This window comes from Apus apus, chromosome 1 (assembly GCF_020740795.1).
Source record: "Apus apus isolate bApuApu2 chromosome 1, bApuApu2.pri.cur, whole genome shotgun sequence".
NCBI classification, from domain to species: Eukaryota; Metazoa; Chordata; class Aves; order Apodiformes; family Apodidae; genus Apus; species Apus apus.
The window spans coordinates 183,504,532-183,520,102 of record NC_067282.1 but is presented as its reverse complement, the minus strand read 5'-3'; the positions used below and the strand labels follow the sequence as shown (position 1 = coordinate 183,520,102).

Here is a 15,571-nt window from a genome sequence, read left to right as displayed (position 1 = left end):
GACACAACTTTCCCGGTCAGCCCCAGGAGGCGACAAGAAGAGCCTGCCCGCTGCTCCGCTCGCCGCGCCCCCAGCGCCGGCCGCTTCCCGCGGCGATCCCGGCGGCAGCGGCGTGGCGGCTGCCCTCGCCCGGCGAGGCAGGCTGTTCCCGGGAGCCGGGCGGGCATGCCTCCCGCTCCCAACTTCGCCGAGCGGGGCTGCCGCCGCCTCTGAAGGGGAGCGGGTGAGCCCCGTCTCCTCCCGGCAATGCAGCCCCTTCGCGCCCCCCTCGCCCTGCTCTGCCAGGTGCTGGGCGCCTGGGCTGCTTGCGCCCTGGCCCCCGCCGCGGCTGCCGGGCTGCCCGCGCCACCGCAGCGCGCCCGCTGGCCGCCAGCCCCGACGGCCCTCGCCCCGGGCGGGCGGGCAGCCGCGGCTCTCCCCGGGCGCGGAGCGCTCCCCCATGGGGCGGACGCTGTGGCCGGGGGAGCGGTGGTGTCGGACGGCAGCTGCGCGCCCCGCGGGGCGGCGGGGGCCGGGCGGCGGCGGGCGCGGAGCAGCGAGCGCGCAGCCGGCGCGGCGGCGGGGAGGGGCGCGGCGGGCGGACCCCGCTGGCTGCCCCTGAACGGCTCCGCTGGCGGCGAGGGCAGCGTCGGGGGCCGCGGCAACGGCACGGGTCGCCGCGCCCGCCTCCGCAACCCCTTCTACCCGCTGACCAAGGAGTCGTACGGCGCCTACGCCGTCATGTGCCTCTCCGTGGTGATCTTCGGCATCGGTATCATGGGCAACATGGCAGTGATGTGCATCGTCTGCCACAACTACTACATGCGGAGCATCTCCAATTCCCTGCTGGCCAACCTGGCTTTCTGGGACTTCCTCATCGTCTTCTTCTGCCTGCCGCTCGTCATCTTCCAGGAGCTCACCAAGAAGTGGCTCCTAGAAGACTTCTCCTGCAAAATCGTCCCGTACATCGAGGTAATGGCGGCGGGTAGGGATGCGCGGACCCGTGCGCCTCCGCGCAGCCCCCGACCGCGCGCGCCCGCCGGCCCGAGGGGACGTGGGTCCCCGAGCACCGCTCCCTCCCGAGCACCGCTCCCCCCCCGAGCACCGCTCCCCCCCCGAGCACCGCTCCCCCCCCGAGCACCGCTCCCTCCCGAGCACCGCTCCCGCCGCTTCTCCGCCACGTGCGGGGCCGGCGCTGCTCGCACGCGCTACTGCTGGCCCGTGGGCGTCCCGGTGCGGCGCAGTCTCGGTCTCCCGGGCACTCCTGAGGCAGAACGGGGCCCCGGCCCGGCCCCGCGGTGACAGGAGGAAGCTCTGGACGCATCGGGTCCAGCAGCATCGGGATTTCTGTAGCGTTGGATTGCGCCGGTCTAGCTCATCCTCCCACTCGCACGAGTTCTGCCAAACTTTCCTTGCTACTTGTGGTCCTGAAAGGTGCAGAATCTTTTCAGAATTATATTTCAAGTTTTTTGGTTTATGTTTCTTTTTTTTTTTTTTTCCTAAAGTGAAGTGAGTCCGGATAGCAGGTGGGGAGGGAGTGACCGGGGACAGGTTGTAAGAAGGTGATTGTAAAAAGGACCATCGACAGATGTATATGCTCTCAACTTATACGTCAGCGTTCAAATATCACATTTATTTAGCTTATCTAAAAAAAAAAAAAAAAAATGTAATTACCCCAGCTCCATTTAAATCGCAGCAGCTTGGCCGTTCTTCTGAGGCTCTGCCAAAGAAGCTCGGAGCCCTCTGGCCAGGGTCCTGCCGGCTGCGTTCAGGGTGTCACTGCTGTTTAGCTATTTACTGGAACTGAACACCGAGGCTTGTTGGTAGGACGGTAGCCTGTAATTTTGGCTGGCTCTACTGTATTCCCAAAACCTTATGTTCAACGCTATTCTGTAACTGAAAGCTGAAGAAATAACTCTGGATTCTCTTGTCCTAAGATTGGGTTACTAGGGAAAAAACAACAGCCAACTAACAACAACAACAAAAAAAAACCAACAAAAAAAACCTAAAAACCAGCAGCCCCTCCAATAAACCCCAATTTTTTATTAATACACACTATATCAGTTTCAACAACATTTTGGTACATAGTAATACAGAATTACCTGTTAAGAAAGTGTTTAGAAAGATGGTGAAGTTTAGCTACTGAGTTCTCATTACTTCTTTTGTATGTGATACACTTTATTACTTGTGGTATTGGACAAAGGGTGGAGCTATGCTACACTTAGATGAATTCAAGGCCAGTAGTATACCACTACATTTGAAAAGTTCAGAGTACACTTAATCACTTTGCATTTAAGAAGACATGAAGGAATGAAGAATATGTATTTGTTGAGAAACTAATAGTACTATGAGCTTTTCGATTTATTTTTTGGTTCTAGGGCTACAATGTTAACCAATAAAATAAGCAGTACTCTTTCAGTTGCACTGTAAGCATTTCAATTAGAGTAGGTAGTGTCGTTTAAATGTTTTCAGGAGTTTCCTATTGTGCCTTTTTTGGTGTATCCACATAGAAAATAGAAATTATTCTTTGTAATGCTGATTCTAATTGTAATTGTAATGCTGATCAGTAATTGAAATTGTTTGCATAGCCAGACTGTTCTTCGAAATTAGTTGTTTATGTTCTGCAGTTTTGGGCACTAAAGCCTTTGTCAGACTGAAAGTAGTTTAGCTGAAATGTAGTTTTTGAAGTTAAAAACTGTTATCCTGAAAAACATTCAGCTGCTGCTATCCCCCTGTGGAGGATGTCCCATGTCTGTTCATGACACCCCCCTTTACACTTTAATGACACTGTGTTTTTTTCACTTTAAAGTTCTGTAGATATATAAAGTTGAAGTCTTATTCAGGAACTGGGTGTGATGGACCAGTAATATGACATCTGTCTTAGGCTTAATTATTACTAGAATCTAAAAGTGAAACATTCTCCTTCTCCCTAAGGAAATTTAATTAATTTATATCTGAGGTACAGGTCTAAAAAGATATAGCCATGAAGTCTGTGTTGCTCCCAGAATTGTATGTTTTTCATTCTGTAGTTATTAAATATAATACTCATATACATAAAGTGTATTCATGCCCCTGGAAGCAGTAAGTAAAACGCTGGATTTCCCCCTCTGTAAATGGCAGCCAGGACCAGCAAATACTGATACCACTAGTGGATTGTGACTCTCCACAGCTTGCCTTGAGCTTGGCAAGAAGGACACTGTCCTGCAAATCAGGATGTGACCTTGCTGTGATGGAGAGGGCAATTAGAGGAAAGTTTTGCCACTTTCCAAGAGTTATTCTAACCTCACAAGTGTTACACAATGACACACCACCAGGAGCAATGCAGATCTGGAGCATGTAATGAAATCTGCCCTGTGATCAGCTGCTTCTCCATGCTCTGTGAAGGATTGTTCACAGCAGTGCCCTGACCGACAGCTGAACAACACTGTCCTCTCCCATGTAACTCACCTGGGCAGGCTCATCCCTTCTCACTCAATGGGAAAAGGTTGAAGTCGTCTTATTTTCTTGAGAAGAAAGCTGTAAACAGTTGTCTTCAGGAGAGGTTTCCAGACCTTCATGGAATACAAATAGAAGCATCCTCCTGCAGATGAACAAACTTTAACTTGTTGCCTCTGTTTTCTGTAAGTTAGCCCAGCATTTTGTTCAAGAGTCTCTTTGTTCTGTGCTTTTAATCTCTTTTTTGCATGCCAAGTCTCCTTATATACTGTTTAGGAAGCTACATACTTCACTCAGAGTTGTAGATCCAGAACAGAAATATCCCACTTCTAAGCATCAGAAACCCTACTGAACTGAGCCCTGTGTCATACCAGCTTGTACTTTCCAAACAAGAGAAAAAGGGGTATCTGATTATCCAGAGCAAGTGATATGGTGATGACAACATTTAAACATAACTCAGGCATGCTTTGTATTGTGTTAGGAAGTTTGAAGTGATCCCAGTGAGGAACCTTGAGTTTTCTTTCTTTAGCCTCTTGTGGCCAATAGTTTTTTATTTGAGCAGTTTAATGGGTATTGTGAAGAATTTCAACAAAGCGTCTCTTGCCAGTGATAACACACATGCACGTAGTCTGGGAAAAATGTTTTATGGTATCTTCAACCACATTTGTGTAGGTAAATGTTGAGCTTCTTGCAGCAGAAGGTCTCCACTGTGTTTAATTTTATAGGGATGTTTTCCCATATCTAACAAAGATCTGCTGTGGCTAAGTACATTAAGCAATCATATCACAGTTTAGTCACTTCTATGTCATGGGTATGCTTGCATAAGGAATGCTGTGCACATGGCTGAGGAAGGAACTGAGTAAGTTAATCCTTCTGTACTTCTTACAAGGTCTTTAGGTGATGAGAGTAAAACTGCTAGAGAATAAATCTAGAAGGACAGATGGTTAGTAGAAGTGGGTGAAATTATCTCCACCAAGAGCTTCACTTGACCCTGATGGTGACACTATCTTGGAGGAGCTGTTTTGAATGCACTGAGGGAACTGAGAAAGGGATGAGGACATTGGAGCAACATATCTGCCTTTAAGGAGATATGGAGATGTGCTTCTTCACAGTTTTAATCCTCTGCTCAACAGTATTAAAAATTCTGTCACTTTTTTTGCAGGTAGTTCAGAAATCTAGCTTAAGGTGTGCATGTCTGAAGTGTTTACCTGCACATTGTGTTTATGTTGTCTTCCATATACTTTTCACAGTGTTGCTCAGAATTCAGAGATACCGGGTAAACAATTACACAAAGATGATGGCTTTGACTCCTGTTCCACAAGCCCTGCCAATGTAGGACCCATTTTGTTTTGTTTTGTTTTAGCACACCTAGTCTTTTCAGATAAAGGACAACTGGAAAAAAAAAAATATATAGAGTACAGAACAATATAGTTCCAGTTCCTCTACTTACAGATTTATGCTATGCCTTAATTCAAAGAAGTGTGTTTGCAGACAAAATCAGTAATTTTACTGTGCTTCTAAATATTTCACAGCTGTTAATTATAACAGTCCCATGAAGAAGCATTTTTAGGGTTTTTTTTAATGCTGTAGGCCAATAGGGAAGACGTTAAGCAAGTTGTTTAAGGTCCAGAGAAGCTTAGTTGAAATGACAAATGGATTGTGTCAACTAGGACTAGAAACTATATTTTGGGCTTTAAATGCAAGCTTGCTTGAGTTGTGTGCATTCTGCTCTTGGAGGTGATGCTGAAAGCTTGATGAGTTTGAGAGAGGTCATTAGAAGTAAACATCACTTGCTGTGTTGGCAGACCAAGACACAGGGGAGAAAAGATTTGGAACTGGGGAAGGGTCTAGAAGGAGGGCTTGCAGTCTGCTTTACCATCTTGTGCGGTCCAGTGCAGAGCAAGAAGTTGCCCGGTCCAGTGCAGAGCAAGAAGTTGCCCAGTCCAGTGATGGTACTCAGTTCCTGCACTCAGTGCTTACAGACGTGAGCACCTCTGCCTTTCATAACCTCCCCAACAAAAAGAAAGACAAGTCTTGTGGTGTCCTCATCTGGACTGTATCATGCATGCAAGACTGGCTTGAGTTGGAGCAGACTGATAGTGCAGGCCTCTGAAATCTGGTGCTCAGTCTCTGCGCGTGCTTTTGGCAAACAATTTGTGGCATCACTTCTGTTTCTGGTGGGTAACCTCCAGCTCAGGAAAGCTATCACAATTAGTATCGTTAGTGGAAAGCATAAGGATGGATTTGGCCTGGAATGCGAACTACTGTCTTTCCCTGGAGCTGATCCTCCAAGGCAATTTGAAGTGAGTCTTTCTCCCCTTTCTTTTACTTAGTAGAAGCAAGTGAGAGGCACAGAGAAAGTGGCCATTCCCTGACTGCTCCAAAGCTGTCAGAAGAGATCTTTATTTTATATTTCACTTTAGAGAAGCAAATACATTTTTATGGGAGTTTATAAAAGCTGTGTATTGTCTGTCTTTTCTGTGTCTTTTGTTGTGCAGCATCTTTTTTGTGTCTCTTTGACTGCAGTCAGAGCTAAACTCCTGAATCTCCTGTGAGTCCTCTGGACCATAGACAAGGATCCTGAGAGGTTTGCAGTTTCAAAGCTTCATACTCAGTTTTCTAGGACAATGGCTACATGTGTCTTTTACTGAGCAGAATATCTTCAGCACTTATTACACAATAAATAATTATTTAAGACAGAAGTGTTGCTATATCTCTGCCCTTTAGGTATCAATGGGATGGTGGTAACTTCTGTGTTGGCTGTCCTCTCAGTCTTTCTTTCCTCTGCAAACCCTGTGCTTAGGGGCTTCTAAGTTGTCCATAAAAATTTGCTTTTGGCTTAAATTTTGCATGTGGCATTTCAGCATGGAAATGGATTTGTATCAGACTGGGTTTAAAATTAGGTCAGCAATACTTAAATTACATATGTGTGGAAAGAAAAAGGCAGCATCTGCTGACCCAGTGCCATTGACTCTACTATGAGCACTGGGATGTCATTTCTCCATATGATAGGATTTTTCCTGCAAAGGAAGAAGGGGCAGATTATTAGCAGCAGTTCCATGTTGTTATTATTAAGAATTATTGCAGGAGTCCCTTTTGTAGTGTGATAAGAATTTGATGCTTAGTGGAGAACGGCACTCATTTCTTTATTTAAAAAAATAATATATATATATAAAACTAAATTAAATTTACTTACATGGTGGCATAGTAGATTGCAAACAGGAAAGTGAACAAAAATGAAATCCTTTTCTGTTTTGCAATGTATACAACCCTCTAGACAAGCATGTGGTATACTGATTATTTCCAGTGCCTTGACAGTCTGGTTGGCTCTTGCTTCCAAGAGCAGCTCTTGGAAGTGGATTCTGATTCTAAACGCTGTTATTCTTAGGATATACAGAAGGATAAGAAACACACAAAGCTCATGTGCTCTCTCTCCCTGATAGGAATGTTGACAGTACTACAAAGGAAACAACCATATTGTACTCTTCGTTCCATGTGTGCAGGATATCTCCATAATAGTAGCTTCCAGAATTACCATCTTGTCTTTCAGATAATTAAGGTGACTTAGATTTTCCTCCAGGATGCTTAAGCTAATTGCTACTGTCAGAGGGGTACCCTGGCCCCAGTACTTCTTAGCTACTGAATTACTTCTGCCACACCACAGCAGTGTTTTAACTGAGTGACCCTTACCTATTTTAATGCATAGAGCCATGTAAGAATGCATAATGCATAATGCATTAATGCATAGAGCTTCATGTAAGAAATAGAAATATAGAGATGATACATTTATTTATATTTGTTATTTTATAATAATGACTATTCTTAGGTGGTTTTTCTTTTTTATTTTGGTGGGTTTTTTAATTAAAAGAACAGAAACCAGAAATCTAGGTAAAATTAAACAATTAAATAATTGCATGCAATGGGATTACCTTTTATTTTGTGGTAGCCCAGCCTTATTACTGGATGCTGTACTGTAAGTGTAGAGTAGCACACAAGAAGTTTTGCAGTCCCTGCTAACTTCTTAATTTATCTTAGGCAAAGCTGACAAGTCTGCAAGAGCCAGCATGGTATGTTGCATTAACATGATCTAAAGCTATGAAGTTTGATGTGGATATTATAACAGCCATAATAAGTTGATAGATTATAATGGCATGGCGGAAAAATTAGTTGTTTATATAACAGGAATGAATTTTAAAAGTCTACAGGTTGTCACTGAGGGCTCAGAGATGGCTTGGCTAGTAGTCATCAACCTTTTCTGTAGTTCAGCTTTCCTATTACAACAGGAAAATGTTTTGAATACCCATCTTGTCTTATAACAAAGGACAGAAGACTGCCATGTGGTTTGAGAAACTCTTGTGTTATCAACATAAAATATATTGTTAGAAAATCCAGCTTCGGCTGGTAGAAGCAGCCACTTCTTATAACTCCTTTATTTTACCTTGTTCCATATAAACACAGTTTACATTGTTTCCCCTCACTTCTCCATCAGAAAGTGTGCTTGAGATTATTAGTGATCCTCATTTCCAGCCTCAATTTGCTCTTGGCTAGTTGATTCCTGTTCTGTTATATCCACTGTCCTTCAGCTTAAATAACATATGTATCTCAAGATAGGCTTATTTCTAGATAGTAGCAATGTAATGTCTTGGTCTTCGTCTTACTGAACTCAGTGATCCAACCCCTCTTTTGTATTCACTCACAGAATTTTATGATGTTTTCATATTATTTTTTCACCTTGTTTCTCGTTTTGTTTTAATTACCTTTATCTAGTCAAGGAGATATTAGTGAGAGAGGATTCAGTCTTACTTGCATTGGCATTGCTTACCATACTGCATCGGCATTGCTTCCCTGGTCAGCCAGAGGCTCTGCTGCTGGAGGCCAGGGCCAAGAGCTGTGGGACCACAGCCAGGAGAAAAAGTAGGACAGACCAGAGAAGGCCTGGGAATATTTTGGTAATTGTTAAAGATCATGAAAGGGGAATGGGTGTGTTGGAGGGATGGAGAGATGGAATTAAGCTGAGCATTTAATGGATTTACTGTTGTTCTCTCTGGCCTCATTTCTCAAATGAGTTTTGACACAGTTGACTAACAGCTGGTGAGCTAATGACCAAAGGTTTATGCAGTGTCTTGAAGAAGCATCACAGTGCCCATTAACATCCCTTTCAATGCTTTGAGGAGCAACAGTAGGAAGAGACTCTCTTGTAATGATAAAGTCTTCTTTTGTGTGTGTATGCTGTGGCTGGTAGTCCCTACAACAGCAGTTCTCTGCCCAAATAGTGTGGGCACCTGCTCAAAGCAGGGGTTAGTTCACCACGTCCTCAAAGCAGATCAGTGTTTGTTCTCTTAGAGACTTTTCTGATATCATCTGGTAAGAGGAGGATGTAAACCAGTGTTATCCTGAGTGTCCTTCAGTCTAGAGACTGAAGGAGAATCTTCATAGGAACCATATGGAAATAAATGAGACAACTAAGTGATGATCAAAAACCTACTGAGCCTGGCTCACCCTTGCCTCATTTCCTGCCACATTGTTGGAATTAAGACTGCAACAGCATATCAGAAGCTCAGGTGTTTCAACAAAAAGAGCACCATTGAACTCCATGCAACTTTGCACCACTTTAGGATTTGTTAATTTGTCCTTTACCTACTCCCCATCAAAAGTTCTGTGGTTATTTCAGGGCAATGTAACGGATTAAAAATGAAACTTATCTGGCTTTCATGTTTTCAGCTTAACACTAATTATTAGTATGACTAGTACAAAGAAACACCCCAAAACTAAAATTGTATGAACATGCAAAATGCATGTCCCAGTTCTTGCCCACATAGGTTGTGAGCAGCACCCATTGATTTTGCTGGCTATAGTTAGCAATGTGGAGTAAGCAATCAGACCCTTAAATTGCTATACTGCCTTTAAGCAAGTCAGCTGGGGTGAATCCATCTGCTTGGGCTTGGTTGTGGTTTTTTTTGCAAGCTCTTCTGTGGCATTGCTATCTACGTTAATCTACAGGAAATGGGAAACCATTGCCTGTTCCAGAAAAACTCTAGCTTTGTTTAACTGGTTTCATCAGTAAATCCACAGGAGAGTTTTCAAAGCTGACTTCCACTGTTCTTAGTTGTTTCCTCTTGCTCTATTTCTCTGTCTTAAACCTCCAACTTGTTGGTCAATTAATGTGACAGGAACCCTGTAGGTCACGTGTTCATGGTAGGCATGTCTTCTTTCATAAGTCCAGCCTTAACAGCTGCAGAGTTTTAATGTTTTAGCTACTGTGTAAAAGCATGTTAGCAATGAAATGCTAAAGCAATACAAGCATGTGCATTAGGGGCAGGGGGAGAGGCTCACTTAAGATGTGAGAAGGAAGGTCTTAATGTACAAAGCCTCAGATTTTCTTCTGTTCTTCTGATTATTCGATTGATTGATTGGTTGATTTCAATCTCTGTTCATTCCTGAATCTCAGTTATTTCCCTGTCTCCCATAATTCTAGAGAGCTGAGTTCTGGCCCTGTTTTTTATTCATGTTGGATGTTATTATTAAAGGTTTTGCTGTCACTCTAGGGAGTTTGAAGACTGCATACACATTTAAATGTTTTGGAAATAAAGTCACTAATTTTGAATTTTAAAATCTTTCAGCAGTGATACAAAAAATTTACCTTTCATTATCTATGTTTGTCACTGTTCATTAAGATTCCCTGTAACTGTAGTTTTTCTTTTACTGCTTTAAGTTTTTTGCTGTATTTACCAAGCTTTCTTTGAATCATGTCAGACAGTTTAGCTTCCTAATCAAAAACAAATCAATAGGTTTGCCTATTCAAAGTGTTTACGGTACTGCTTTGTCATCGTTAATATTCCTGCAAGTCAATAAGTGAGTGCTTTTTATTCATCCCATCTTTTAGGAAACTACTTCAAAGAATTCCCCAACTAAGTCAATGCCTGACAGTTCTGATCCCAAGTACCTTATATTTTTCAGTGATATTCAGTTTTAGCAATCTCATCTGGACATTAAATATTGAAGGCCAAAATTAATTATACATGTATATAATTGTACATAGTTGTACTATCCTTGCAGAATGTTTTACAAGATATGCATAAACAGGAATATTTCAAAATTGTGATGGAAATCAGAAAGTTTTTTTTTTAATTTACTTATATGAAATGTAGATATATAATTGCACATCAAATTTGAGAAGTCAAAGTTATAGCAAACTGCTTAATATTACCCTAGATTTCCCAGTTATTTGCACAGACACGTGGTTTATTAATGATAAGAGTAAGAATTCTTTACATTTATTAGGAATATTATTTAACAATTTATTTCCTTTTGCATGAACATATTTTCAGGATAACACAAGCATGCAAACCTAAGAAAATAAATGAATTATAATGCAACAGGGCACCTAATCTTCCTCCAATTGAAGTTAATGGGAGTTCTGCTTTGAATTTGAACTGAAGTTGAATTTATTGGGAATAGGATTAGGCCAAAATGTATATAGTCATCTTGCAAATTTCTTTTAGGAAATGTAATTATAAACAGGATAAAATGCTAGGAAATTATGTTTCATGACAGTACAAGATTTCTACTCATGCATAGAATTATGGTTATTAAAGCTAGAGAACATATGCATTGCTCCTTACAATCTATAATTGAGAGCTCTGTCCAATTAATCTTTAAATCATTTAAACAAGGAAACTTGTGCCATTTCTCCTGGCCTGCAGTACACTCTCCCACAGGATGTTTCCTATGAAATTAAGCCTAGATTTTCCTGTGGAGTTTTCTAAATGAAATGTTGAAAATAGACTGTTAAAGCTGAAGTATTGTAATGAAGGTCAGTTTTGCACAGGCTCTGGAAGTCTGAAGATTTCAGGTACCATCTGTTTCAACTCACAGTACGGGATGACTTTATGTGCCTACATCCCATAAAAATGTCACTTAAAAACCTAAGTCCACAAAAACAGTGGTTGGTCCTTACTCCATTCAGTAGATGCCTGATACACAAGGTTCCTAAATTCTGTAGATATGGAAGGTTGTGATATTATGATCCCCTGCATGCTTGATGAACATTCTCTGGGCGTAAGTTCATGCTTCTGCTCAAGGAAGTCTACCATCCTCTCTCCTTTTGACTGAAATTCCAAACCTTGTGGTGGAAACTGATCTTTCTGGAAAACAGCCTTTGGAAAAATGGGAAGGAGGAGGTTATTTTTACATATTGGTTGGTTCCTAATTTTTTTTCCACTTAATGTTGCACAGAAGCTTGCTTGGGCCTCTGCAGAGGATGACACCAATCTGAAATAAATATTTGTAGGCAAAAAAAGAGAAAGGCGTACTTTTTTGGGATGCGTGCTGGATGTTAGTTCAGCAAATACTGGAAGCTAAGTTCCATCTGTGATGCTTCTTTTGATGGTGTTCAGCCCCATGGTGCTTAACTGTTTCCTGCACTGAAAACCCTCACCTAAATTTCCCTTTGCCTTTGTCACTCAAGGAGCACGACTTGACTGGTGTTTCAGAGTACAAGTTGAGCTCTCTTTAATTATAGAAGTGTATAGGCTTCTTCCAGAGAACAATTCAATGGTAAGAGCCTTCATCCAATGTACAATAAGTTAATTCCCTCTTCAGCCTGAGTGGGTTCAGGCCTTCATCTTCCATCTTGAATGAGATCGCCATCAACAGGGAACCAGGGGACTTTTGAATGAGACAAAGCAGCACCTGTATTAACTTGTATTCCCTTTTCTCCTTCCCAGGTGGCCTCCCTCGGAGTCACCACATTCACACTATGTGCCCTCTGCATCGACCGTTTCCGTGCCGCAACCAACGTGCAGATGTATTACGAGATGATCGAGAACTGCACCTCGACGACAGCCAAGCTGGCCGTTATCTGGGTGGGCGCGCTGCTGCTGGCCCTGCCGGAGGTCGTGCTGCGCCAGCTGGCCAAGGAGGACCCGGAATACAGCGGCAGCCTGCCCGGAGAGCGCTGCGTGGTGAAGATCTCCACTGCGCTTCCTGACACCATCTACGTGTTGGCTCTCACTTACGATGGGGCAAGACTCTGGTGGTACTTTGGCTGCTACTTCTGCTTGCCTACCCTTTTTACTATTACCTGCTCCCTGGTAACTGCAAGGAAAATCAGGAGGGCGGAAAAGGCTTGCACGAGGGGGAACAAGCGACAAATTCAGCTGGAAAGCCAGATGAACTGCACAGTGGTGGCTTTGACCATTTTATATGGGTTTTGCATCATTCCTGAAAATATTTGCAATATTGTGACTGCCTACATGTCCACAGGGGTCTCTCGGCAGACTATGGACCTCCTTCATCTCATTAGTCAGTTTCTTTTGTTCTTTAAGTCCTGTGTTACCCCAGTTCTCCTTTTCTGTCTCTGTAAACCTTTCAGCCGGGCCTTTATGGAATGCTGCTGTTGCTGCTGTGATGAATGCATCCAGAAGTCTTCAACAGTGACAAGTGATGACAATGACAATGAGTACACCACAGAACTGGAACTCTCCCCTTTCAGTACCATCCGTCGTGAAATGTCCACTTTTGCCTCTGTGGGGACTCATTGTTAATTGTCCTTATGAGTTTATTTCCTGTATCTTTTTCCTTTTATTTTTTTTTAATTTCATATGTTTCTTCTTGAAGCAAAATGCAAGAAAAAAAAAATATGAAAACTACTTTGGAAACCAATCTGCATATTAACAGTCATGCTCTGGAAAATAATTTGCTTGGTTATTAAGATGAAAGAGAGAAGGAGAGCCAGCACTCAGTTTTAAATCATATTTTGTATGGTGCTAGGATTTTATTGTTGGGGGAGGAAAATCCATATCAATCCACTTTTATTTAATTCCATAGTATTTTTTTTGATAATCACTGTAAAACAATTATATAGGCATTGTTGGGTTTGCAAGATGTTTCCTGTAAAAGATGTGGTCGAAAGTATTTGAAGGTAGTTTTAATCTAATTACTGTGAGTTATTGTGAGAGGACTCGGACTTCAGAAAATTTATAAAGTAGCATAAAAATAAATGAAGTTTTATTCTCCAACTTCATTGTCAATCTGCATTTAACAAGGACACCTCTAAGTAGTATTAAATTTCTTTAATAAGTAAAAAACAAGTCTTTGCATAAAATAACTTAAATGGCCGTATTTAATTTGCCATTTCTGTACTTACCCTTGGAGTATATAATTACGGTATTTAAGGAAGAAGGTCACAATGTCATTAGACTTACATGAGTGGGTTTTTTTAATGTATATTACAAAAGTTCAATGTGCCTCATTGAAAATTTCCTTCTTAACCTGCTGATATACAAAATCTGAGTTATTTTGTACTTCTTAAAAAAAAAGATTTGGTTTCTCACTAAATTTTGTCTTGTGTGGTTTTAAAATCAAGTTTCTTTGCATTTTCTTGTTTCACATTGAGATTATGACTTCAGTCTCTGTATGTACAGCTCCTACTGGCTTCAGCGAGAGTCCCATTGCAGAGGAAGGCATTTTTTAGCCAGAGGTTTGCTGACAATAAATGTGAGGGACTGAAGCATGGAGAGTGAATTCCTTGTTTTTTAAAAGGTATAAACACACTTGGACGCTTGGGGCTTGACCCAGAGCCTATTGCAGTCAATGGAAAGGTTTCCATCAACTTCAGAGAGCTTTGGATCAGACTGGCATCTCCTATTTATTCTGGGATGTGTAGCATGAATATTAATCACAGGGGCTCTGTATACTGCTTATAAATCATGCTGCTCTCACAGAGACTGCTATTCAGTAGCAGCTTGCAGCTCTAAAGCTGTTTTTGAGAGCCAGAGTGTGTTTTCCTGATGGCTTCTTGCTGTCCACAGAGTTATTAAAATGAGGGTATGTCAACACTGTCAGCTACAGTGAGATACAGTAAAATCTAAAGTTGTTACAGGCAAGCCAGGTGGGAGACTAGAAAGAGCCTGTCTGTACCAGCAGAGCTTATTTGCCCCACTTCTGTAGACAGGCTCTTCTTGGCAGGCAAGCTGGCTCATATTTACACTGGGCAGCAGGCTGAAGTGTAGGCACATGCTAAGGAACTGAATTTTTTATAATTAAGTTATATTTTAATACTAATTGAATAAATAATACAATTGCAATAGTATGTGCAGAAGTAAAATCCAATGCGTTTGTCCTTTGAAATTAACATTGACTGTAACTGATATAGTCTTATTCTCTAAATATGTAAAAGAACATATTCTCTAAATATGTTAAAGAACTTGTAACTTCTGAAAAGGAGTCTATTTTTTATTTGTAGATTCTGGATTTAAAACGTTTAATCTTTGTTTCTGCTTGGGCAAGCAGTATTTATTCTTTTTTCTTTATCATTTTAACCTATAACAATTTCAACTGAAAAGCAGCTGACATTATTTAATCTGAATATGAATTCAAATATATATATATTCATTTGAGTTCTTTTTTCTCATTTTTAATTCAAACATTGGGCCCTAGCAAAGCAATCTGCTTTAACCACAGGCCTAAACTTAAATATGTGTTTCTGTTTAGGATTTGCTAAAGAACCTAATTTTTTAAAAACCAGTTTGTAAGACGGTCAGTCACTTTTGAAGACAGGGAAACTGTCCCCTTTTACACCCTTCATTGACTTCACATTGCTTGATTACATTCAATAAACTAGGAAAGGTATTAAAGAGAAAACATTAAAAAAAAATCACTCTGTTGTGCCTGTGTCTCTTCAAATACATAATCCCACCTCTACTTTTTGACTTGCACTATTCTTTTTTAGGTGCCAATATCTGTAAAAAAATGATAATAAACCTCCCTTTTTGTTCCCTTATCGTGTTGCTTGCTGCATTGCTTCTCTCAGCTGCCTTTTCAGTCCCAGCATGAGCAGTGGCTCAAGGACCTGAGAAAGGAACACCAGAATGGGAGAAAGGACTTTTTTTGTAAAGAAAGAAATACAGAAATTACTTGGGAATATTACATTATGGCATTTTGCTCATTTGGGTACCAGACTGGACTGGAGCAGGAAAAGTACACAGTTGCCTTGGATGCTTGGTGCTTTCAGCTTTCCAGTCTGCAGTGGGTACATGTAAGCTCTGCCAAAGAATTCTGCTCACTCCCAGGCTGAGTGTTCTGTGTCCCACGGTGGTGCGGGTTTCTTCCCTATAGAAACATATTCCCACAGATGTGTATGCTAATCCTACCGAAC

The 15,571-nt window shown here is 41.8% G+C and overlaps 1 protein-coding gene across 1 annotated transcript; it reads left to right on the top strand.

Annotated features, from left to right (window-relative positions):
• Positions 1 to 246: 246 nt before the first annotated feature.
• On the top strand, positions 247 to 15,071 carry GPR37 (G protein-coupled receptor 37). Its single transcript, XM_051608265.1, has 2 exons — positions 247 to 951; positions 12,141 to 15,071. The coding sequence occupies exons 1-2, from the start codon at positions 247 to 249 to the stop codon at positions 12,957 to 12,959; spliced, it is 1,524 nt and encodes a 507-aa protein (XP_051464225.1). The 3' UTR covers positions 12,960 to 15,071.
• The last annotated feature ends 500 nt before the right edge of the window (positions 15,072 to 15,571 follow it).

Excerpts from the sequence above, each read along its gene's own strand:
- GPR37 (XM_051608265.1), top strand. The coding sequence starts at position 247 with ATGCAGCCCCTTCGCGCCCCCCTCGCCCTGCTCTGCCAGGTGCTGGGC. Across the intron at positions 952-12,140 it reads AAATCGTCCCGTACATCGAG|GTGGCCTCCCTCGGAGTCAC; the intron begins GTAATGGCGGCG and ends TCTCCTTCCCAG.